The sequence below is a fragment of the Hippoglossus stenolepis genome, chromosome 9 (assembly GCF_022539355.2).
Source record: "Hippoglossus stenolepis isolate QCI-W04-F060 chromosome 9, HSTE1.2, whole genome shotgun sequence".
Taxonomy (NCBI): domain Eukaryota; kingdom Metazoa; phylum Chordata; class Actinopteri; order Pleuronectiformes; family Pleuronectidae; genus Hippoglossus; species Hippoglossus stenolepis.
In genome coordinates, this window is record NC_061491.1 from 26,435,633 (window position 1) to 26,461,879 (window position 26,247).

The 26,247-nt window shown below is 44.5% G+C and overlaps 1 protein-coding gene across 1 annotated transcript in view; it reads left to right on the top strand.

The window, feature by feature from the left end:
• The window catches only part of fras1 (Fraser extracellular matrix complex subunit 1), a 186,381-nt gene that overhangs the window by 70,749 nt on the left and 89,385 nt on the right, over positions 1–26,247 (top strand). The window contains exons 7-13 of the mRNA XM_035164875.2: positions 282–365; positions 2,622–2,723; positions 3,606–3,797; positions 7,182–7,271; positions 9,355–9,502; positions 17,546–17,689; positions 20,882–21,028. Of these exons, the coding sequence (XP_035020766.2) occupies positions 282–365; positions 2,622–2,723; positions 3,606–3,797; positions 7,182–7,271; positions 9,355–9,502; positions 17,546–17,689; positions 20,882–21,028 (907 nt within the window). The remainder of the gene's footprint in view (positions 1–281; positions 366–2,621; positions 2,724–3,605; positions 3,798–7,181; positions 7,272–9,354; positions 9,503–17,545; positions 17,690–20,881; positions 21,029–26,247) is intronic.

Here is a 26,247-nt window from a genome sequence, read left to right on the forward strand (position 1 = left end):
GATATATTTGAAGTGCAGCGATTTCTCCAGACTCTGTGCTGAGCTCGGTCAAACCCCCGACCTCAGAGCTGGAGGCACGGGGATGAGACTCGTATCGATCTGATCTGAGTCTTGGTGAGATTGTTTTTGCCCAAAAAATGTCAGAATGTCTAACAACACAGCTCATACTTCCAGTGGTGTGTGTCATCGAAGAACGTTTCACCACAGAACACACCAGTGGATTTGTTCTCTTTGGTTATTGTGGGTTATTGGTCCAATTCCTTCTTCTGCTCTTCCCTCAGCACGAGAACCTGGTGATTCAGCCGGGACGATGTTGTCCTCAGTGTGTGTCCAACCCCTGTCTGTCTGCTGGGAAGCAGCACCAGGTGTGTCGTGTGTGTGTGTGTGTGTGTGTGTGTGTGTGTGTGTGTGTCTGTGTGTTACTTAGACTGTAAGAAAAGATGGATATCATGACGCCTCCCAAAAGTGTTGTGAGAAGTGAAGCCAAAATGTCTTGATCGCCCCCCGGTGGCTGGCTGCAGTATAGGTTAAACCCCTCCTCCTCCTTGTCAGCTGACGGGACACGGACCAAACTAAAACATCAACGTTAAACACAGTTTGCTTTACATTTTATAATATTAAAACGTGTTGAAACGTCACGATTGACAGGTGAGACGGACTTGCGATTGGTGAATCGGCGTGAACCTCGATACCGTGGCTCCTCCCCCGATTGCCACTGTGCAGACTGTTGCTCCATGTGAGGTCTTTGGCACAAAATGGCCGCGTCCGTATCTGGAATATATTCAGATATGGAGGAAGTGGAGTCACCATCTTGATGCACAGTCTCTGGTGTGTTACTGAGTTTGTGTGTGTGTGTGATTATTTTCATTTTGTGGAAACGATGGTGATGACAGCAGCTCTTAAAACTGTCACTTGGCACACGTTAAACAAAACGTTGTGTTTCTCTGCACAATTTATTACAATATTTTTAATCTCCTCTCCTCCTCCTGTCCTCTCCTCCTCTCCTCCTCTCTTATCTTCTCTTCTCTTCTCCTCCTCCTCTCCACTCATCTCTTCCTCTCTAATCTCACTTGGCATCACCTCGTCTGCTCTTGCTCTTGCTCTTGCTCTTGCGTTCTCCTGCTGTGTTTGCAGTACACACTCACACACTCATTCCTTCCATCTTCTCCCACACTGCCAACTTCCATGTTTGATCACAGGGTGTCCCATTCTGTCTAATGTGTGTTTGCAACTTCTGAGACACACACTCACACACACACACACTCGCTCATGCGTGTTTGCATCGTCATGACATCAGATGTGCGTGTTCTCCGTCAGGATGTCAGGAAGTGTCGGGGACGTCTCAGTTTGTGATTTATTACAGAGAATGAATCATGTTGTCTTGCTTCCATGTACACAACCTTCCTCCGTGCACATCCCACACAAGCACGCACACAAACAGCTGTGTGTTACAGTATGTGTGTATATGGTGTAAATGGCATTGGTCAGAAATTTACAAATGCAAAGCAAATGTCGTGGGTCAAAGGTCACCAGAGTCGACCTCCATGCGAAGCCTTCGTCTTTTTAACCTTTTAACCTCGAAACGGGAACAAACTGCAGATCATTAGTTTATAAAAACCCACATTAGTCAAACACTTGGCTGGGCTGTAATTCTTTATGTCAACTGTCTCATTTTATTGGACAATAATTGCGTCCCCCCAGGCTCCGGTCAATATTTAATCGAGCAGTTTAAGCCGATAAGAGGAATGAAGGTTAGAATTTAATCTGACAACTACAGGTTTAAACGACTCTAAACCTGAACTGGTTTTATATTTGAGGCCCTGGAACTCAATAGGTTCGGAGCCTTTGTGGAACAGACTCTCTTCACTTTGGTCTCCAGACGAGAGAGAAGAGTTAATAAAGAGGTTACACTGCTGCTTTCATATGTTTGAATCCCGTCAGCACTCAGGTCACTCGGGTAACTGACGTGTTGATATGTATGTTCAGACTTCAGGTTAAAACTGAGCTCAATTAGTTTTGTAGAAATCAACGTCTGGAATAAATATGTTTGGGCGATAAAACAATGTCAATACAAAATATTTTTTATCACTAGCAATATAAATATATCAATATGATACTCAATGTGCGAGTGGAGTGAGGGAATCCATCTAGGTTTACTGTATAAAATGTTTTGAAGTGTTAAGTGAAGAAGATTAAGTAAATGTTTCCATTTGTGTGTGTGTGTGTGTGTGTGTGTGTGTGTGTGTGTGTGTGTGTGTGTGTGTGTGTGTGTGTGTGTGTGCGTGTGTGCATGTACGTGTACGTGTGTCCAGAGTTCAGTTCTTCACGCTCTGATGTTTGTTTTGAACCTCAGGAGCATTAAGTTGACATCTGATAGCTGCTATTTGCCCCCGACAAAGTGTTTGTGTGTGTGTGTGTGTTTGTGTGCGCGCTCAAGTGTATTTGTATGCTGTTCACGCTGCCTGGTCTGAATCCCAGCATAGAAAAGAAGACACTCAGTGGATTCAAATGAGCTTTGAGTTTCTGGCTCGCAGGCGTGAGTCAGGATGTGTGTGTGTGTGTGTGTGTGTGTGTAGTTTGAAGATGTGTGACTAAATGTGTGTCTGTGTGAATCCTGACAGCAAGGCGAGCAGTGGCAGAAGAACGCCTGCACCACTTGTGTGTGCGACCGGGGTCAGTCTAAATGCCACACACAAACCTGTCGGCCGATCAGCTGTGACAAGGTGAGTTTCCACCCCCTACTCTCTCACTCACTCACACACACACACACACACACACACACACACACACACACACTCTAAAGAAATATGATCATCATTAAGATATAAAAACTACTTAAATAGAGGATATGAAGCTGATTTAAGAAGCACCTGTTATATATATATCTGTATTTTCTGTGACTGAGCACTCAGAAGAGTTCAGACCTTCTAAATCCCACGAAGAGGAAACACTGGGTTTAGTGGAAACGCTTTTACAGGCTCCCTGCTGTTTCAGTGAAGCCAATAAAAAAACCCGTTTGCTCTTTCGCTCCAAGTTTTCATGTCTTTTTTTTTAAACTTTGACTTAAACTCGAAGCGAAAAAATATCCTCAGCTCTCGTTCCAGCACAGCCGAGGATGTTTTAACGGCCCATTTCCTCCACTGATGATAGCAGATAATAAAACAGAGAGGAGAGGATCCCAGTGGGCTCAGGGAACCTCCAAACCACGGCCAATGAGAACAGCCAGTTAATAAGTACCTGCTCGGTTCTGTGAGTAAACGCCAGTAATGACTTGAACGCACCGCCGGAGCTTTCGGTGGATTTGTGTTTACCGACGTGAAACTGTCGAGTCCTGAGCTGTGGAGGAGTTTACATCTGCAGCGTCAGTAAATCGACGCCTCTCAGCACTTTCAAATAAAGTCTGACAACAACTAAGAAGTGTCTGATGGTCCAAACTGCTTAGGGTGTTTTCACTTAATGATGCAACGCACACGTCTGCTCCCCCCCCCCCTCTTATCTCTCTCTGCTGAAAACACAAATTCGCACGTTGCCCTGATTTGCTTTTGTCTTGTCTCAGGTTGTTTTCCTTAAAAACTTGACGTCCGCTCGTCTGCTTCTCCCCTCAGGGTCAAACCAAAGTGAAGCGAGCCGGTCAGTGCTGCGACGAATGCGCCGCTGCCAAGGAAAGCTGCCTGTACGAGGGCGTGGTGCGTTACCACGAGGACACGTGGAGCGAGAGGGGCTGCGACTTCTGCAGCTGCAACCGGGGTCAGGTCATCTGCCGGGGTGCCGAGTGCGGCCGCATGGAATGTCCTCAGGTGAGACTGAAAGACGAGAGGAGCTCAGAAACCCGAGCAGCGAGCGTCCGTGTTGCGTTTAAAGCGAGCGGACGTATCCTGAGGACTCTCATCGGCAGGAGAAGACGTATTTGTTCAGTTAAAAGTTAAGAGCTCCGGTTGTTCTGTGAACAGTAGGTGGGATCCAGAGCAGCTGGTCTAATCTTGTTTATTTCAGTGAGTTCTCAGCGGGCGGCCTGATGGAGAGAAAGACACAAGGTCATGTGGCAGAAAAGTTCAGTATCAGTGGAAACTGATCACATGGGAAAAGAACAGCTCATCCATCCACACCAACCTCCTCCCTATACCAACTCTATCGCTCTTTAATCAACGTCAACTTCCCCCTTTGCTCCTTTCAAAAACACCACGGTCTATTTATTTAGGATTTCCACAAAGTAAACAATGCCAACGTTTCACTGTTTCCAGTCTGAACCCACTGATCCGCCCAGTCTGACCAGTTCCATCCATCTAACCAACAGTTCAGTGCAAGTTCACACACAGACGGACAGAGAGACAACGACAGAACAAGTCAGAAGTTGATGTTTATTAAGAATTTAGTCCAGTTACAAATGTTCCGGACATTTTCCTGTTGTCGGAGTCGGACCTGAACAATCTCCTGCTGCGTATCTTTATCGGTAAAAAGGAAAAACACCTGAAAAAGAAATTCTTAACATCAACAAAGTCATTATTTTGTCCTGATCCCCCCAAAATCGAATTGATTCTCCTTTGATTTCTACAATCTTTAATCTTTAGCTCGACGTCAGCGAGACGCTTCGCTGACATTCTCTCTGTCTTCAAACAGCTTCAGACGTGTGAACTGATCTTTTCCTGCTTAACCTCTTCTCCTCTGGTTCTCAAACGCCCGCCCCCCCCCGAAATGCAACGTGTCAGTACCCAGAAATCCCATTTCCCGGCCTTCAGACAGGGCCACTAGGAAGTTAATGGAAGATGTCACTATCTTCATTGGTGTTAAGGAGGAAACGCAGGTTGGATGGGACTGGGTGGGGGGGCCCTGCTCCTGCTCCCATCACAGATAATTCACTCAGTTAAGATGAAGTAAAGTGAACGACAACACGAAACCTTAATGATCAGTGAGGAAAGAGCAACGTGAAAAGAGTCACTGACATCGACGTGAAGCTGATTTCTTACATTAAGACAATTGAGTTTTCTGAAAAGTGTCTGAAGTGTGTAATTATGCTAATGAGGCGTAATTTAATTAACTTTCCAAAGTCTGAACGTTTCATGAAGCCAGGTTCAATGCTCCAGAGGTTTCTTTACACGGGGGATTTTGGATCTCTCTCTTTTTTTTATCACTCCATAAATCAGGAAATAGCGTCAGCAGCCATAGAAATATCCATCCAATATAACAAAGTTTCGGGCCATATTTTTGGAAATAAAATGTTCTATAAATCAGGACATGATATATGAAAGAAGCTCCTCAGTGAAAGGCCTCAGAATATAGATGGGGATAAACCTGGAAGGTTCAGTGTGTGGAGGTGATGCTGGAGATTTCAGGCTCAGGGAATAAAGAAAAACTCCTTTCGTGAAATTGGCTTTAAAAATGTTTATTATGTATTTGAAATCTACACACAAATAGACAACAATGGTGAAATAAAAAACTTGATCTGCTGGTGTATTTTGGGATTCTGGCCCCTGATCCAGATCAATTAAACGGTTTCTTCCCTGACCCTCTATGTGTAATGCTAATTCATCCAGTTGTTTCTGTTCTAATCTCGTTTAAAACCAAACAAATTCACCCCAAAAAGTTTTTTATACAACTGTCTCACTCTCAGGAGTTTGTCTTTCACATATGAAGAGCGCAGCGGGTCAGACATGACGTATAAACTCTTCTGCAGAAAGCTCAGGGTTTAGTTTGCAGCTCATCCACACTGGCGTCGGCTCTCACCAAAACCTCTCTGGTCTTTCCCGGTTGGCGTCTGCGTCCTCTTCGTGTTTGGCTCCTGTTTTTCAGCCTGAGATGTTTTGTATTCTTCCAGTTTCAAGTGCCCACTCGCTTGCAGCTCATTTTCCTGCTGTAGTCGTGGACATGGACGTTTTACACCCAAGAGGCTGACGGGAAAAGTTCAGGAAGATTCCCAGAGCAATCAAAACTGTCAGGACTTCAGTGCAGGTCTGAAAACATCTGTATTCACCAAACCTCCACATCGCAGCTCCGAGGCTTCGTCACATCTTCTTCAACAGAAACAATCCTCACGTGAAAACAACAGAGGCCCCAGTGGAGCTGCTCACATGAAGACATCACGCTTGGCCCAGTTAGGAATGTGGGACGCTGGACGTGGGAGTTTTTTTTTTTAGGACAGCACAAAGCGTCGGTTCAGGTTATTAGCTGGCGTTCCCATAGTTACTCTTATCCCCCGAAATGACCCATTTCCTGGGCGCCACATTGACTCAACGCCACATCCAGTGTTTTCTCTTGTCAAGCAGATTTCATAATATTGCTTTAATATCCCCCGCCACGACCAGCTGAGCCCTCGTTAATCACGCTGCACGGTGATAATTACAGCCGGTAAGTGTCATTAAGCGTAAGCAGCGTAACTGGCAGCGGTCCAGCTCGGAGCGGAGCAAGGTCACTCTGCTAAGAAGCTCGGAGCCGCACGGATTCCACCCTGTGTGTGTGTGTGTGTGTGTGTTCGTCTGTGAAACAAGTGAGACGAGGTTGTCGGTTTAATGACGACCGTGGGTCAATAGTCAGAGAGAAGCAGTGGTGTGCAGTTATCGTAGGAGGTTGATGAGAACTTGTGATAGTGTATTGAGGAATTCTTCACATCAGAACCATGCATTAGTGAAACATTGACATTGTAATATGTATAATTCCACTTTAGCTATTTTCCTTATTTGTGTTTTTCTGGATTATTAGACATATAGGTCGACAACATCAAAGATTGTCTGTGCACATGTGGTAGTGAAGAGAGATGGTTCACACTCCTCCGGTGTTTAAATCTGGGAGATACAAGGTGTTTTACCCAAGAGACACATGGCAGAGCAGAACACGGAGAATTATGGAAGAAAGATTTCCCCCAAGTTGTCTGCCAGGTCTTTTGTTGTGTCGTTTTAAACATTTTATCTTTTTATCTACCATTGTTTATTATAGCAGAAGCATTTGAAATGAATTAGAAACTACAGATTGTTCCAGTAAAGGTTTTTACACCAAAAATACACAAGTGGCATTGTACTGATTAAGGAAATAGCTGCAGGTAACTGAGCATTTTCACACCACCTTGTTTAGTCCGACCAAGAAGTTGACAAAAGACTTTCTCTGTATGTTTTTAATATTAAATCTCTGTACACATAGAGTGGATCAAATCTATTAATTAATGTATATGAATGTGTTTTGTTGCTTTTCAGGGATCGGAGCTTGTTCACTCGTCTGGAAAATGCTGCCACGAGTGTTCCTCCGTGAAACCGTCCTGCGTGCACGAGGGGAAATCCTACAAGGTACGTCTGTCGTGGAACTCGAACTCACCTTGTGCTCGTTTGCTCAAAAGCACGAGAGCAACGGATCAAAATTGGGCAATAATTCTAAACTGTGTGGACGAGACACTATGAGGCTTCTTTAAACTTATTATTTCCAGAAGTAAGAAGAAAAGTCTCGCAGCAGAGGAGGCTCCTACACAAACATCAATATTAGTCTGGATATAAATATATAAAAACAAACTCTAAACACTGATAATTAAAGTTGCAGTGACACAGACTAAATGCTTGTCCCAGAACAGAGGTAGCATATTACTTTGGGCTGTTTAGTGTGTCTTTCTTATTATTCCGGCCCATTTCGTTTTTGAGTGTGGTCAACTTAATTATTCATAGTCTAGTTGTGGAAACCCAGAATTCAAAGCCTTTAATTTTTCTCATTCTCTGCTGAGGAGGGGGCTCATGAAATGCTGCAGGACGGTCAGCCGTGGCCGAGGCTGAGAGCGAGAGCAGCCGGAGCTATCCTCCTCCTCCGATGGATTTTCTTTATCTCCTGCAGGAATTCTTCCCAACTGTAGTAAACAAAAACATGAGATAGGCACCGCATACTTATCACACGCCCACACCGATCAATACCCGGTGTCTCGGCTCGGCCGCCGTCCTCCGCCGGGAGACATTTGCCTGAAAGGTTAACGCTCCAAGTTTTGTGGCTCGATAATTAGTGGTTCAGACTCCAGAGGGATTCACACGGTGTGGAAAGTTGATCGGTCCAAATAAACCACGTTTGCCTAACGCTTGATTTACGGGCACATTGATGAGCTATTTACTTTATTTTGATAGAATATAATCAGGAAAGGATCCCACAGAACACGTTGGTGATACGTTGGTTATAGAAGCTTCTTCTTCTGTGTCACTGAGCTGGAATATTAATGTAAAATGTCTAATAAAGAGCAGCAGAGACGAACATGAGGCTCGACAGTCCCCTTGAATTCCATCAAGTCAAACCAAATGTCTCACACTCGTACATATCTGTCCCCTGAATATGTCTCCCTTCTTTCATCAAGATCCACAAATGTTTCATCTGGGGAATTTGTGAAAATGTCAAAAAATGTCCTACGTCACGGTGTTAAAGAAACTGAAAGAGAAAGTTCTCAATCTGCCCCTTTGTCCCAATTTAAAAAATATTCTTTCTTGGCTCATGTTCCATCCTTTCACCAAGTTTCAAACCAATAAACAAACGAGCCAACAAACAAACCATTAAACCAACCAGCAGACCAGCCAACAAGCATTAAACAGGCAGGTAGTAATTTCAATAACAAAATACATGTTGTTATAAGTGGAACAAATGTAATACATATATATTATATATATTATAATGGGGTAAAGCCAGTTTCACACCATCCATAAGGGGTGAACATCATCTGAGAATCTAGAAGATGAAATTGTTCCCCAGCTGTCACACAAAGCTCCAGTTCCACCATCACAGCCGATGAGAGGTGAAGGTGTCAACCCTCTTTCCTGTGGCTGGTTTCCTGCTCTTTAGATTCTCCAGAGCTTTGAACACGTGAAGTGGTTTGTGAACGAGGAGCCGAGCTTCAAAGACTCATGACGGTCAGAGAACTTTTCATTCAGGTCCGTCCTCTCGAGGGGTTCGTCCTCGATTGTGAGCTTTGACCTGCCACCAGTCTGTTTGCAGTCATGACGTCGTTTCTCTTTTTCCCGGGTTAAGTAATGTTTGGCGTTGTGTCTGTTTGAAGAACTCTCCGTCCTCAGTGGAATTCTGTCAGTTCACTCAATCTGCTGTGAAAACGTTTATGAAAGTCGTGACTGTGCAGCTTCCTCTAGAAGCGACTTATTAGCATTCAGCCTCGTGTCTGTTCTGTGTGGCTTCGCTCTCTCTTTTGATTCTGATTCACTTCAAGTCCTGAGTTATTGGTGTTTTTCAAACGGCCTCTGTCTCCGTCTCTATTAATGTCTCGTCCACACTCACACTTTGTGCATAACATCACCGTGAACCTCTCCATTTATTAGGTCTGGGTTTCATAAACTGTTTTCCTCTCTCTCTCTCCTCTGTCCTCTGTGTTGTCTCTACCCCCTCATCTATCTCCAGGACTCGGCTCAGTGGACCGATGGCAGCTGCCGTGAGTGTGAATGTCGCGATGCCCAGGTGACTTGTTATCTGCGGTCCTGCCCCACCTGTCCTACTGGCACCCTGGCTGTCACCCAGGAGGGCGGCTGCTGCCCCGAGTGTCACCAAGGTACGTCACTGCAAAGTGTGTGTGTGTGTGTGTGTGTGTGTGTGTGTGTGTGTGTGTGTGTGTGTGTGTGTGTTGTGTCTGTGGCCTCCTCTGTAACATTGCTCTGTCAAACCTTGTGGCTTTTTTACATCTCCCTCTTTGACAGCACACAAATCACAGCGGTTCCCTTCAGGATGAGCTCCCTCCTTCATTTATCATAGACCTGTGTTTAAAGGGGTAGTTCACCAATGACAATGGAGGGGGTGAGGTGTGAGTCTCCAGAGTCTCAGGTGTAAACAGCGTAGCAGCCAAAAGATGTGGATTTCCAAAGATGTGGATTTTCCAGCACTTGAATATCAATTTCTTAAAGACAGTGGCTATAAAAATAATCCTACAGGACACAATAAATATCCTGTAACATATCCTGAACATACGTTTGTCCTCAGATGCTCTAACACACTCGTGATATTCAGCCCAGTGTTGAGTTATTTTTGGGGAAGAAGATGTCTTTTTAAACTTTTATACACCTCCCTCATAACCCTTCTATGAGACGTCTCTGTGTGTGTTTGCTGTTTGCTGCTGCATCAGTCGGATGGAAGTCCTTCTAACTCTTTTGTTCTGTGGAGTTTTGCACTAAAAACCTTCAGTTTTCCCTCTAACTCCACTCTTGATTTAAATATCTCTAAATGTTGCACACCAGCGTCCATCAGAATACAGATAAATACCACCAAACCAGTCAAAATGTGTAGAATCTACAGTTCTACCTGTGTTTTCCTTCAGTGTGGGTGTTTTTTGCAGATTGTCCTGTTTAAAATCCAGTCGGTCATTTGAATAAAGGTGAAACAAGGCCTTTGCAGGGGGAACGTGTTGCAGAGCTCTGTGATTCCACAGCTCAGGGGTGAATATCTTTTGTCTTTTATGGCGAAGCACTTTCCCTTTACTTCTCTAGAAAGACGCTGCCGGTGTATAAATACCCGGCTAAAAATACCGCACATGTAAATGAGAAAGCTGGTTGGATAAATAGAGGCGAGAGTGGGAGGGGGGGGGACGGGGACGGGGACTCATAAACAGAGAGACAGAGGGAGTTTATAGATGTGCACGGCAGTCGGACCAAATCCAAATTGTCCTTGGGGAGGGAGGAGGGCAGTGCTGGCCGAGCCGTACGCTTCACCGTGCCATCACCTGAGGACACAGAGTCAATACACACCCTCCTCCATCTGCCACTGCTTTTAACTGGGATTTCAACCTTTTCTTCAAACTCAACACGCACGTTAATATTAACACTAAACTGGCCGCGGTGGTGTGCTGTGAAATTTTCCAGGCTCCGTTTGATCGGATGCTTTATTTCTCCAATTATTTTTTTCAAACAGCGAAGGCGTCTTTTGAAGTTGAGGAGTTCCCTGAATTTGCGTTTTTTTTTTTTACGGCACAATAGTTTAAGAAGAAGTGAAAAGTTTCCGAGCGCAGCTGCTCGTCGCCTCCCCGGGGCCTTAAAGGAACATGAAATGGAAAATTCACTTTGTCTGCTAATTTTTTTTTTCCGCAGCAGAATCTACACCCTGTTTAACAATTAATGGAAGTGAAAGAAGTGGGGGTGGCAACTTCAGGGAATAAACAAGAAAGTGTCTGAGACGCTGCGGTGGAGCTACTTTGTCTGACGCGCTCACAAAGAGATAAGCTGGGATCCAGAATACGTCACCAAGATGATTTTACTAATCAAGAACATAATAATAAACTTATATTTAACGTGTATAAATTATAAACTAAGTAATCAGAGATCAACAACAAATGTGGCGACCAACTCACACAGGTGGGCTGGTATTTATGATAACTGTAACTTTAACTACCCTCATGCACGTGACCCAATGTTACCAATCACTGTGACCTTCATGAAATATTCATAAAAACAAATAACAAATATTAATACCAGACCACAACAAATATAGTACTATGATAGGAAGTACATTCATGGCTCCCACACAAATTAAACTAGACGAACCACCCTGGGGTTGTACAACTCCACCAACCAGAGCAATTTCAGTCTGCATACTTGTTCTGTACAGACTCGTATCACTTTGACCACCAAATTCTAATTAGATCATCCTGGAGTCCAAAGTGCATCTGTGACATGTAATGAAAGTTGCTTCCGACATCCCTGATGTAAATAACAACAACGTGAGGTCACATGACCTTGAGCTTTTGACCTTCGACCACCAAAATCTAATCAGTTCATCTTTGAGTCCGAGTGAAGGTTTTTACCAAATTTGAAGAATTTCCCTCAAGGTGGACGGACGGAAGGACAACCAGAAAACATTATTTCCTCTTCTTCCCTTTTCCATTCAACCTATTTCAACAGGAAAAATATCACAAATTAATAAAGAAAACTCTCTGAGGCGTCCGACTGTGGCTTTCAACTCATCTCCTGCTGTAAGACAATCACATCACAGCGTCTGTGTTTCACTTCCCTCCCTGAAATAATCCTGATCCGTTCGTCTAATTGACTGAAAACGGGAACGCAGACTGTCAGTAATTACAAATAAACAAACCTATGTTATTCTCTCCTATAGATAAATACCCCAACAGGCAATTAAACAGTGGGATAATGTTGTTTACATTTCTGATGACTCATAATTAAGTTTTGCTGCATGAATGAATAATTACAGTCGGGCTGCGGAGAGGTTTTTTTTATTTTTTATTGCACCATACATTCGGGGTGTTTGTGATGATGAAGCTTTGCGAGGTTGGATTGGATGAAGTTATTTAGTTGTGTGCTCGTGTCTGTGTCCCTCGACAGTCTCCCTCCTCTCTGAGGGCTCAGGATTTAAAGCGTTTCTCTGCAGCCGCGTATTAAAATGTCCAAAAGCTTAAAAACACCGTATATATTCTCAGGCAAAAGGCAACAGCCTCATTAGTCCGAGTAAACAACAGGGGGAAACCTATATAATGTAATATCCTGAAGTAGCCACTTATTGTTTGCATCTGAGGGCCCAGTCGGATAAAAAAATAGAAATTCAAATAAGTTATTCTTCATTCAACAGATTAACTAAACACCATATTGGCTTTTAAAGGCGTGTGAACAGGTTTAAAGGTTTGTTTTTCAATGGAGGGGGACTTTATTATATATTATATTATATTTTAATTACATCCAGGTCAATTAGCGGAGTCGTATGGCTCCTTGTCACATTTCAGAAAAGGAACAGATGCATTTTCCTTCCAAACCTGTCGGATTGTTTAATTTAAATATCTCTCCGAGGCTCAAAGACGTCGATTTATCCAATAAACCACCGAAAAGAGCTGAAATCTGAGGTTTCAGTTTCACGCTTTTTGTTCTGTCTTTCCTTTTCTCTTTTTGATTCAACACATAAACAGAATATCTGGGGCCTGTGAACCTTTTAATCCACGTTAGCTGACAGGCTCCTAATGAACAACGCCGAGTGAAGAATGAAATATAAAACCCTTCACTTTCACAGATTCATTTCATGAGAGTGACGAGCTGCAACACTCAGGGAGCTTTTTTCATTTTCTGTCTTTGTCAGATTAAAACACATCAGGACTCGAAGACGAGGTCATGTGACCAGTTACTCTTCGTCCTTTCTGCCTCTTTGTGTTCCTCACACGGGGGCATGTGTGTATAATTTAATAACAGAAACGTGTTTGTGCGATTTACATGTTTTGTCGCACGTGTGTCATCACTTCTCAGCCTGTGTGTGTGTTCATGTGTTTGTCAGTAATTCTTTCGCATCGCCCCATCAGGCCCCATAATGCACCATGATGCACACATTATACACACATTATACACACATTATACACACATTATACACACATGCATGCCTGGACAAAATGATTTAAACATGATTTACCCACTAAGCGTTTTACACACCGATGTGGGAAGCAGAAGCGCTTTCACCCGTTAACCCCGCGTCCGTCTGTCGGCCTGGCCGGGAAATTACATTTCCTGACGGTGCTGGAAGTGGAAGATGGAAGAAAGCAGGAACATATGCTCTCTTCCTCTTTCTCCAACTGTAAATCTTCCTTCAAGCCGATTAATCACGGCCGTCCACGGGCCCAGAGGTCGGCCGCCTCTCGTAAACCAGGGGAGCTGCTGTGGATGTTCACTTCCTCTCTCTGACCCACTGGGACCCTCTTTTCATGCCCGTGTCTTGTACCAGTATGAAGACTTGCAGAGTGATGCGTGTTTGGATGTTCAGGAGAAAGAGTTTCATGTGATTCTCTGTAGGTTTGTGTTGAACACGTCGACTGCAGACTGAGCAGGTGTGTTGCTGGGGTCCAGAGGAAGCTCAGTGGGGAACGTGGTGCATTTAGGAACACATGACACATTCAATATTAATTCGTTTTGAATAAACAGGCGACTCTGATCTGTGTGTGTGACTTAATCCATCACGACAATGTGTGCGTTCACGACAACAACAGCTGCTGCACCAGTTCAGGCTTCTGAGTTCTGCTTCGAGCTCACATGCTCTAAATAAAGATGGTGACTCCAACCCTTCAAAAGTGAAGCCAAAGCAGCTTGATCGCCCCCTGGTGGCAGGCTGCAGCATAGCTTATAAAACCCCAGCTCCTCTATATTAGTGGATGGGAGTAAACTAAAAAATCGAAGTAATTGTCAAATAGATGTTTCTCAAAGATGATTCCTGTCGTTTTAAGTGTAATAATCACACTGATGTCTGTTCAAGTGATCCTGTCTCTGATAAGTTTGGATTTCATTTGTTATTTGGTGATATAATAACGCGGTGAAACGTTATGATTGACAGCTGAGACTGACTCGCGATTGGTCGAGCATGTTTATCAGTGGGACCTCGACACCGAGGCTCCGTCCTCCGATCGCTATGACACAGACTCTGACTATCGATGGGCAAGATGGCAACATGTTGCCCTTCTGTATTTACAGTCTGTGGTCGAGCTTCATCAAACTTTAGACAAACGGGCGAGCAGCTCTTTGTGCAGCAGCGGGGGTGGTGCAGCCTCAGGCCTCTGCAGACTGAGGAGGCTCCAGCTCACTTCAGTCACTTAATCCTGTCGATGTTTGTGTGTTTTCATCAGCAGAGTTTGGAAGGTTTTAATGGTTTTGATGCAGCTTGGAGTTTTACTGTGTTGAACAAAGAGCCTCGTGTCTGAATGGACCTCTGAACGGTGCACAACCTTTTTTCACTGGGAATCAGGGTGTGAAACGATAATGATAAAGCCGGCTGTTGGCTGGTAGAGTCTTTTATGTTTGGTGGCAGGTAGCCAGTCTCAGCTGGATGTCAGCGTCGAGCCGACAGAGTAACTGGCAGGTGTTTGTTTTTCTCCTGTATATTTCCAATGAGGCTGTTTGACAGTGTTTCTGCTGCGTGTGAACACATCTGCAGCGTCGCACAGGGAGAACGAGCTCGTCCTCCGTGCTGATCAGGTGAAGCTGCTCGGATCCGTCCGCGCCTCCGGATCACTCGTTCACAAACTTTGCTGTTAATCACGGCTGAAGTTTTTAATTTTGTGCTCCAGGGATTCTCGCTGGCTTCGCTTGTGAGGAAATTAAAGAGCAGCGTGTGAATCTTCGGCAAACAGAGCGGCTGAACCCGTGCTGTCATGTGGCTTCAACCTCGATGGTTAAAGAGAAAATCTAATTCTGGTTCGTTCTCGTCTGTGAAAACACACGAGAAACGATCTTGAAACTAGAGCTCGTACTTCTGCTGAGGCCGAACAGTCCCCTTGTTAAACCACATCCAAATTCACCAGATCTGGATTCTGTTTCTGGTGGATCTTTAAAGTTTTTGCTAAATATTGTAAGAATGAAATGTTCTATAAATCAGGATGTGAATGAAATAAGAAGGAAGCCCTCAGAGATCTCAGGTTCAGAATAAACCCCTTGAGACGCTGGTTGGAAGTTTTTCTCTCCGATACTCTGAGCGACGACAGGTTATAACAGTGAAATATCAGATTTAACCCTTTCAAAGTAAAGCTCATGCCTCCACCAAGCCCCAACGGTCCACTTCAATCTAATCAGGCTGCACCAAATTACACAAACTCATAAATATAATTAATTTTTTCACCGAGAACCATGAATTATTCTCTGAGAAATCAATGAAAATGTTAAAAAACGTCTCATCTCACGATGTTAAAGAAACAGAAATCAGTTAAATGTGTTCTTAACTGACCAATAACATCCTTTCACCAGGTTTCCATAGTTTCTGCATAATTTTACTAAATAACAAACGCAGACTAAGACAAAAACCTCCTTGGTGGAGTTTCGTATTGAAATATACTCGTTTGTCTCAGGATAGATGCACAAAGGGATTCCTCCACAGCCGGAGCCCGACTTTGTGCAGGAGATCGTCACGTTACTGGAGCTGCAGCGCCGGACACAGCTGAACAGAGAGATAAACACTCGACTGATATTTGTAATAGCCAATATTCCCGTCAGTGGGGCAGAACGTGCACTGCTAAGTATCTCAATCTCCTGCTTTTCCTCACTCTGCTACTTCCTCCTCCTCCTCCTCCTCCTCCTCCTCCTCCTCCTCGTGAGTCTCTAATCTCCGGCACGGTCCTCTGTCCCAGCCGCTCCGTCAGGGAGAAGATGGAGGGGGGGGTGAAATGTCAAAAAAACGAGAATGACTGACATATGGAGGGAGAGGATGAGGGACACTCGAGTGGGGAAATAGAGCTAAGAACAGTATGTTCTGTCTCACTGACGTCTTATGGAGCATTAAAGTCTCAACTCCATCTTTCTCATATTCTCTTTCACGCCTTCACCCTTATTCGTGTGTTTTCTTATTAACGTTTGTGGGATAAAACATGAACAATGAAACTGAAAAAAGGGTTTGAAAGGTTTAAATCTATTTTAAAAAAGGTTTTGCATGATTTTAGCCTTGCATCATGTTTTGATATTATTTTGTACTTGAGCTTTTCTTCTTCAAAACACTTGAAGGTTTGTCACTTTTCTCTCCCCGGTTTAAAACCTTGTACTTGCTGATCTGAAAGCTGCTGCGCGTGAACGTTAAAAACGAGAAAAGGGCAGATCTTTGTTTTGAAACTCCCACACCTGCACTCCTGTCGTTTCACAGGTGACTTTACAACAACCGCTTTGCCCACACATTTGCAAGCTTGCGAATCGAGACTGTGATTTCCGCCAGCGTTCATTTTCATATCGAGTCTATAACTGCTTGGAGACATGCACTGAACTCCGGAGAACATTTTCTTTAGGGCTGTATGTGAGAACATCGGCCAACCCCAAGTATAAAGTCTGCAGAATGTCTGAGCTGATGTGAGAGCGTAACGGGAGATCCTCCGCAAAAAGAAAACGAAATATCTCAGAGAAAGTCCGGTCAACACAAAACGTTGAGTTCTTCAAAACAATATCCGTTCTGATATTACTTCACATTCTGCTGATAAACTTGGTGTTTTAAGACTTTAAAATATTCATAGATTCCTCCTCTAATTACAGTCAAATGAAGGAAACAGGCTCCTGCATTAGGTGGAGAGCCGGTGAAGCAGCTGGGACGCACTGTGGGCAGCGAGGCACTTTACACTTCATCACTAAATGCACCGGTGGAGCAGTTGGTCGGCAGCAGAGGACCGTGCATGTGCTTAGAGTCTCCCTGTGGGTCACACTCACTGGAAGTCCACCAACACAGTCTGTTACCACAGACGCAAATGCACCGGACGGGACGTGTTGAAACAATTAATTGTGTGTGTGTGTGCGTTTGAGGGTTTGTTAAATTAAATCCCTCCGCTAACTGAATTCCAGCGCAGAGTCAAATCTGGTCGGGAGAATTTGCATGAAATGAAATGATAATGTGAGGCAGCGTGTGTGAGCGACTCGTGTCCGGCAGAGATGTACACGGCGAAATGAGCGTGAAATTAAATATTAGAATGTGTGTGTGTGTGTTTGTAGTAGTAGAAGTGTTTTTCTCAGAGAATAGAGACGTATTTAATTTTTTCCATTTCTCTGTGTGTGTGTGTGTGTGTGTGTGTGTGTGTGTGTGTGTGTGTGTGTGTGTGTGTGTGTGTGTGTGTGTGTGTGTGTGTGTGTGTGTGTGTGTGTGTGTGTGTGTGTGTGTTTTGCAGTCCAGTGTCACGCCGACTGTCTGTCATGTTCGGGGACTCCTGACCACTGTGAGAGCTGCAGGGACCCGAAGGCCGTCCTCCATCTCGGCCGCTGTCTGTCCGTCTGTCCGGCTGGACGCTATCCCGAGGGACGAGTGTGTAAAGGTAAAGGTTTACATTATATGGAAACTGCCCCTTATTCATCCAGTTATCTCTCGTTTTCATACAGCAGAGAAATAAGGATAAACCATAAACTATATATAAAGATTCAACGATAAACATTACAGCTCCCAAAAGTGAAGTTAAAGGTGAAACACCGAGATTGACAGCTGAGAGTAGAGAACACGTACCGTTGGGACCTCGATGCTAATGAACAGACTCTGGCTCCATGGGCAGGGCTGGGGGGGGGGCAGGGGGCCCCGGCTGAAATCTGATTGGCCCTCAAAGTGCCCCTGTCCTGTCACTAGTCGCTTACTTACAATACAAACAATAAATACAGCAATTTGATAAGGATGTTTATTCTCTAAGCTTTTTTGAAGGATCAGGAACTTTCCAGGGATGTTGGACATATAATTGGCCCCTCTGTGTAAATGATGGCCCCTTCATTGCCCCTGGTTCAGAGAAATCTTAGATCCGCTACTGCTGGTGTCTGGAATATTTTGGCTTCATTTATGTGCAGTGGGAGGAAGTGGAGACGTCTATGCAATAAACAAGGACTTTCACAATTAGCAGTAATCAATATTTTGAGCTGGTGTGCTTAAACTCTGTAAAAAAAAGATTTAATACCCCCAAAATTATACAGTTTATTAAAAATCATCATAAACACGTCATTAAGCTCCTGTGTATCATATTCTTATAATATCATGTTCTGCTCCCCACAGTGTGAGCCTCAGGTTTGGTGTCTTCTACGTTCGCAGACCACACACACACACACACACACACACACACACACACAACTCAGGTTTCACTGTTTTCATCTCTGTGTCTCCGTGCAGACAATGACTCCCTGACAGGAGCTGCACTTAAATCCAAGCCTTCACATTTTAGCTGCTAAAAAAAACAGACAAATCCTTTGGAAATGTTTGGAAAAGTCAAAGTGCAGCAGTGAGCTTGAATTAAAATCCAGGGCTGCAGCGGAGGCTCCATCTGGGTTGATAGTGTGTTTGTGTGTGTGTGTGTGTTTTTCCTCCTCATCCTTTTTGAGTGTGTGTGTTTGTGTATTCGTGCCGGTTCCAGGTCACATTTTCCTCGACTCGAAAACCAGCCGCGCCACCTTGACCGAGCGTTGACCCGCGACGGCCGTAATCTTCTTAGCGCGTTCCCCCTTGAAATCCGACCGTCCGTCGTCCCATCACATTGACCCGTTCTCCTTCGGAGCCCAGACTTCGGATGCCCACAGCTTTTCACGAAGCTGTAAACAAAAAAAACGCCCCGACGCCGTTAAAGCTCTCAGCCGCAGATAAAGGTATTAGCTCTGCGGCTCAGGATCCTGGATGTGTGGGTTGTGTGTGAATGTAGTCGTGTCATAAAAACTTCATTCAACCGGGAAAGTGGCTCTTTAAATCTGAAAGTACGGCTCCTGCCCCGCGAGCGGCAGCACAGAGGAATCATGGGAAACCTGCGATCAACAGGAGAAATAATGAGTGACGACTTGTTGTTTGACGTCAGAAAAGAGAAAACTGACTTTTTTAAAAGTTGTAACTCTACAAAAAGGGAAACTGACAGAATAACAGAATGAATCAGTCGCTGCAGTTTTCAGTTTTCAGAGATAAAAACAGTTTTTATTTTCATTCAGGTATCACATCACTGCAAAATGTGGAGATGGATTTTATTTCTAATACATTTATTAAAGAGGAGTAAGTTCATGACGATGGATCAGGAAAAAGAATGAAGGTTATAAAGAAAACGTTTGAACCTAAACCTGCAGCCGACTCATTCCTATAATATTAATTTATACCTAAAGAAGAACCCAGTATTATGTTTATCACCTATTCACTGTCAGATTTGTGCATTTATGAGAATTTATTATTAATATTTGACTTTTTATCAGTGGTTTATTAGACAATGAGTCATCAGTTGACCATAAAAGTGAAAAAAGACAATAAGACCCTTTGTGAATCCCTCACAGCCTCATTTCTTAAATTTGTCTCACCTGGTGTGTGTGGGCGAGCGAAAATAAACCTCTAATGCAGAATTCTGATCATCGGTAAAATCATCTCCTCTGTTCGTCCAGATCCTTTCTCTTATTTCTAGGAATGTCTTTCTCCTTTCACCTCAAGTTCAACTTCATCTCTTCTCTCCGATCCGTTCGGCTTCGTCTCCGCATCGTCACCGTCTTCATCTCAGTCGTCATCAGGACATCTCCTCTCTCTCTCTCCCTAGTCTGAGTGGGCGGCTCCGAGGTTTAAAGGGGATTTAGTTGCTTTTTTTTTATTCTGCATCTTGAGATTTCTCTTTTAAAAAAAAAAAAAGACATGAAATCTCCTCCTGTTCCATAAGCACTGGTTTCATTATTGTTCACGGAGATTACGCTGCAGTGAACAGACCCGTCAGCTGCCAGAGTGAAAGATCCTAAAGAGCAGATAGGACGTGTTTAATATGTGGATGAAGCAATGAGCTGCTTCTTTCTCTCTGGAATATACCTAATGTCAGTGGGTTCATTTCTCTTTTCATCTGCACGTCTTCTGCTCTGTTAACATATATATTCTTTACTCAAAAGTCTAAAACAACTAGAAACTTACATTATCCAAAATGTTTCCAACAACAAACTACATTTTCCTCAAGGTAACAGGATGTTTGATTCTGTCGCCTTTTAATTTGCGTCATATCCACTTTACCTGTGGCTCTGTCCGTCTCCGCTGCAACTTTAGACGACAAACGTCGAAGGGAAAAACACACTGCGAGAATAAAACTGAAATACGTGACTTCACCCTCCGACATGATTTGACCTCGAGAAACACAGCTGTTGTGAACGGAACATCTCAGGAACACGTCCGGGGAGTCCTTTGAGATTTGGTACAAACGTTCACTTGGACTCACAGATGAACTGATTCGATTTGGGAGGTCAAAGGTCAAGTTTTTTGTCCTTTTAAACTTCGTACTGGTCGGAGGAAACAATCAGCCACAGGATGAAAATGTCTGTTTTCCGAGGAGCTTCCCTCCACAGTCCAAAAACATCCCCACAGATATCTGGATATAACTTTCCCCTGTGATCCCGTGCACATCCCGGTTCTCTTGTTTCTCTGCCCTCTTTCTGTGACCTGCGATGACAGCCGGTCCTCAAACCAGGACGAAATAAAATACATATTTGATGTGACAGCCTGTCTCTGCTCCCCCCCCTCTCTCCTCCTCCTGCAGCCTGCCAGTCGACCTGCTCCACCTGCTCCAGCCGGTGGGACTGTCAGTCCTGCGGCTCCCAGAAGCCCCTGCTGAGCGCCGAGCGTGACCAGTGCCTGACTTCCTGTCCCCCTGGCTCCTACCAGCACGACCAGACACTCTGTCGCCGTGAGTACCGCCGGCCGCCGCCGCTGCCGCCGCCGCCGCCGCCGCGTGGTTTCATGTGCTCTGTGGGCGACACTGTGATAAATTGTCTCCTGGCTCAGATTCAACCACACAACCAATCAGACAGTTCGTCTCTCACAGGCTGAAGTGGATAAGTCTTCACCTCCGTCTCACTTCTCCTCGTCCTCTCCCTTTGCTTTTCTTCCTGTGGTTCTGTCTCCACTTCTCGTATCTAACCCTGTGCTCTGACTTTTTCTTTATGCAAAACTCCGAGCTCTAATACATCTCAGTCGAGTGCGTTCCCTTCGCTCCGGTGTCAACGAGGCAGAAAGTGCATCTGCAGTTCAGCAACAAGCAGCTGAGTTGTGCGTCAGTGTTCCTGGAGCCGGAAATCAACTATGTATGACTTGTTTCCAGTGGATCGGTTATCAGAGCCACTCCGAGCGGATGTTCTGACTGAATGTTTTACTATTTTTGGGTCCTGAATCTCTCAGGGGTTGAATGTTGTAGCGTCAGTGTTGTGGTTTTCCTGAAGAAGTCGTCACTTCGGAGACACTTGTGTTACCGTCTTACTTCACTGAACCGTCGCTACACTTTGGCTCAATCTCCCCCCGGGGCGACTGCTGGGAAGAGTTAGTCAAGTTCAGATGTGTTTGAAAGAAAATACAAAAATGCTTCAATTTCTTAGTCAAGAATATTCGTTGTTTTTTTTTTTTCGTTTTGTCCACATTGCTGTCAATAGTTTGTCCGTGTGCTTCCTGTTCCTCCTCACAAGTTTGAATTAGCTTTTTGTTTCAGAGGTTTTCTTATTTCATTCTGTAAGCTTTGCTCTCTGCTCCTGTCAGTCACTCCGCGTCCATAATCCCTGAAGAAGAAGAGCTCTGTATTTTCTATTTATTTACGAGTCTCAAGTTACCAAATACATTTTTAACTTTGTTTTTATCTATTTAAATTCACTAGATCCAGATTTTTATTTGGATCTGCACCAAATTATGCTCATTTGTTTGTCAGCAGGATTACGCAAAATCCATTTAACCGATTTCCATGAAACTTTGTGGAGGGGGCGGGGCTTAACCAGAGGAAGATCCATGGAATTATAATAAACTTCCTTTAACATTGCGGGAGTTTTTCTAACATTTTCCTTGATATTTCAGAAAATAATTCATGGATCTTGATGAAATTTGGTGCAGATCCAGATACAAATCTGGGTTTGGTGAATCTAAACGTGGTTTCATAAGGGAACTGAGTGACATTTAGATCTGAAACAAAACGTTACTGGAGGATCTTCTGCTGTTTTCTCACATGGACTCACTCTGGAGCTTTCAGGGGTCTTGCAGGAGGAAATCCAAAGACTCTGACTCGGACATTTGCATTCCCCACCTCCAGCCCCTCTGGGTATCAGGAGATTATCCGGTGTTGAGTTCAATGTCTGAAGGCAATTTAAGTTCAGCACAAACCTCCGCCAAGGCCCAACACACCTCACATCTGCACACTCACAGATATCAGTCCTCTAAATGTGTGTTTTCATAAAGATCTTTCTTATTCTTCCTGAGAAATTCACCAAAATGTTTAAAAGTATAAAGATCTATAGAAAGAATGGATCTGTCCTCTTAATTGAATCTCCTCAGAAAGTTAATGAGTTTTTGTTTGGCCTCCATCCTTCCACCAAGTTTCAATAAAATCACCTCAGTAGTATTTCCTGCAGACAAACAGCAGTGAAACCTAAGTAGATGAACGCAGGCTTGTTTTATTACTCACCAGCCTCTGCAGTGGATAAAGGAAACAGGAGATCCTGCTGTACAACGTGCTAATCCAGGGAAACAGAATAACGAGGGCCCTCTACATCCGTTACTCAGCTAATCTACCTCGCAGGTCTCACAACGCTGCAGAGCCTGCATCGCAAAATACAGCCGCAGCTCTAAACCGCGTGTAAACCCCCCTAGGGATGCTAATGTACACTGAGCGGTTCGGCCGAGCACCTCCATCGAGTCGGGGAAAAAGACCTGCCAAGGCTCCCGGGGACGATGGTATAGAAACAGAGCGAGAGAGACGGGGAGCGGGTGTGAGAGCGGAGAATAATCACAATGTGATTAAATTCAGGCCAGTTCTGCAGCTCAATTTCACACCTTAATGATTATTGTCAGGAGGATTGGAATTCCAGACCTCCCCGCGAACAAGCTCCTTGGACGAGCTTAAACGGGATAGATCTCCGCAGCCGTTGTAGGAATCCAGCTTTGTCTTACCTCGCCTCCATCCGTCCAAGCTTCCTGTGTACGTACAGTGCTGGCGATTGTACAAAACCCCCTCGTGGAAATCCCACTTTATGCATTTATGCTGCCTCTGTCCTGCTTCGGTGCCGCAGACGCCGGCGGCCTCCGTTGAAGAGATCCCCTCTCATGCATTAATCCAGCCTCCTGACTGCGTTACCGCTGCAGAAACTCCATTCTCCAGTGGTGCGCGGGTAAATTAAATGAATACAGTAGCAGCGGTTATGCAAGACGTCCCCTGTCATGCATTTATTGTGCATCTACGCAGGTTTGATTCTGCAGAAAATACTCATCTGTGGTGTCGAAATTCACTGATCAAACCCTCCGTGTGTCTCAGGCTACGTCCACACCACAGCGTTCACGGATTGACGTGGCGTCCGCACCACGTTTAGAAGTTTTAGTCTGGACGGGAAGAAACTGAGATGTTTGGAAACGATGACACTTGCTTGATTGGGTCTCTACGGTCATGACGTAGCCCTCGCCGATTCGTCAGGCTCCTGTCACATGATAACAACCGGCATCAGCCTCAGCTGCCAGCGCAGAACGAAATGTGGATCAATAACAAGTGATGCTGACCCTGTTGTCTCTATGCAGCTAAATCTTGTATTTTAAAATGATGCAGCTGTAAACGTAGTCGTATGGATGAAGTCTGGGATCTGTTATTTCTTCTTCTTACCTACAAGCGGCTTTAATTAGAGGGAAAACAAAGCAGCTTCTCCAGGGGACGCAGCCCGAGAGCAGCAGAGGAAAGTGGCTCTGAATGAGTGGCTGCTCAGGCTGAGGCCGTCCGGGTGGATCTCGCCTGAGTCAACTTCCCACATTTGTTTATGGGTGGAAACTGCAGGAGGGAACGAGGGAGGAGGTGGAAGAGGAGAGGAGATGGGCGGGGACGGCTGTAATGAGTGTGTGAGGTGTTGGGAAGGTGCGGGGGAGCTTTACGGTGGATTGTTGTTTCCTGGCAGAGGACCAGGACCACCCAGAGCCTGGTGTGTCGCCGCAGGCCTCCCGGGGGGGGGTTCTGTTCACGCTCCCTGGCTCGTGACTTTACTGCTTGTGCATGTATTAAGAGTCAGCTCGTTAATAATTATGGGCGAGTGTTGTGCTGAAGATATTGTCCTCTCTTGTTCCCCTGTCTCCTTTTCTTCTCGTCCTCTCTAACCAGTTTCTCCTTATACCCCCTCTCATCTGTGACGGCTCAGTGAGATCAACACAAACTGTGCGTCTCCCCACGACGTGTCTGTGGGAGTCAGGCAGGGAGGGGAAAAGAGAAAAGAATATCTTTAAACTACAGCCGATTTATTTTGTTTAATTCTCCTGAAATCTATCTTGTTCAGCGGCAGAGTCAAAACAAAGTAGAGTAATTGTGTTTCCAGCTTCCTGCTAAAGGGAGGAGATAACAGTGTTGGAGGTCTGCGGAGAAATAACGACGATAGAAGCAGAATCTCTGCAGACATTCAAAAGCGTCGAAAGATCAGGAAGTTAAAGAAAGTTTGGTTTTCTCGGTTGCAATTAAAAAATATTGGTTTCTTCATTTATTAAAGTTAAGAGGTTTAATAATCCGGAGCAAAGTCACAGCTGAGGTAGAACAACTTCAAACTTCTCTAACTGTTGATACTGAGAGAAGTGTTTGAAATATGGCTGCTGGTCATTTGATCAATTCAAACAAGTTGTGTCACTGGTTTTCTGGAGGTCGACAGTGGAACCATTAGAATGGGGACGTCTCTGGATGGTTGACAACGAGGTTGTTGTTTCAGTGTAGATTTAAAAATGCAGTCGATTAATGTCATGACGTAGAAACTGCCCCAAACTGTTGACTCTCCAAAACAATATAAAACACACATTCTTCTATAAAAGTGGTAATAAATGTCATATTAAAACCAGCATTAATCTATTTCATCAAAGAACAGTCATATAGTTTAGTTAACAGCTCAAAAACACATTTAAATGTTAACTTTATCTTTGAAAGACAAGAAAACTTGTCGATTTAATCAATTCACTGCATCACTTAACGATCCCTTCAGTCTGCTGCTCGCTGAGCTGATTCTCACTCAGGAGAAAACACGTCTGGAGCTTCAGTTTCCTGCGTTACAGTTGAAATGATCAGTGTAGTTGTCGTTCTCTCTCCGTCTCGCTCGTATCCCAGTGAAGACTCCGTCTCTGCAGCGGTTTCCGTTGCTGCTGCTCAAAAAAAATTGAAATCGAGCTTCGTGCTTTTTTTTTATTCTGCGACCGTCTGAATCAATCACATTCAAACCTGCTGCAACAGCTGATTCCATAAGAGGAGGAGTTTTCACCCGAAGCCCCTGTCTCTTATTTTGAAAATGATTTTCCTCTTTTCCTCTTTTCCTCTTTTCCTCTTTTCCTCTTTTCCTCTTTTCCTCTTTTCCTCTTTTCCTCTTTTCCTCTTTTCCTCTTGTCCTCTGTGCTGAGGAGTTTAATTCCTGAATCTCTCGTCCCATCTCGTTTCATCACTTAAGGTTCAAGGTGTGTATGTGTGAGTTTGGCAGCCATGGCAGTAATCGTGTGTCCCCCACCCACCCAGAAGGACAGAGAGTGAATATTATCTGCTGCACCGTGTGGCTGTGTGTTCATGTCCACCCCCCCCACCCCACCACCCCCCACCTGTGTATGCAGAGCGGGCTTTACAGACGCTTTTTTGGCAACTGGCCTGCTGGGATTACATTTGCTGATAACTTTGCTCTTTGGGCTGAACAGGGAATAAATTGCTTTCCCGCGCGGGGCCAAGGTAAAGGAGTTGTAATCCCCCGTTGGCTATAACCATTTTTTTGGAGAGCGAGTGTGCGGAGTGACCCGGTCATGGAGTCACATCGTGTACAGGAAGCTGCCAGATGCCAAATGCCTTCGCTTGGGTTTTTTGCTTCATCTGCAAAAAAATTTTAAATTCCCAGTTGGAAGGGATTTCTTATTTAAAAAGGAAAAAACAGACTGAATTTA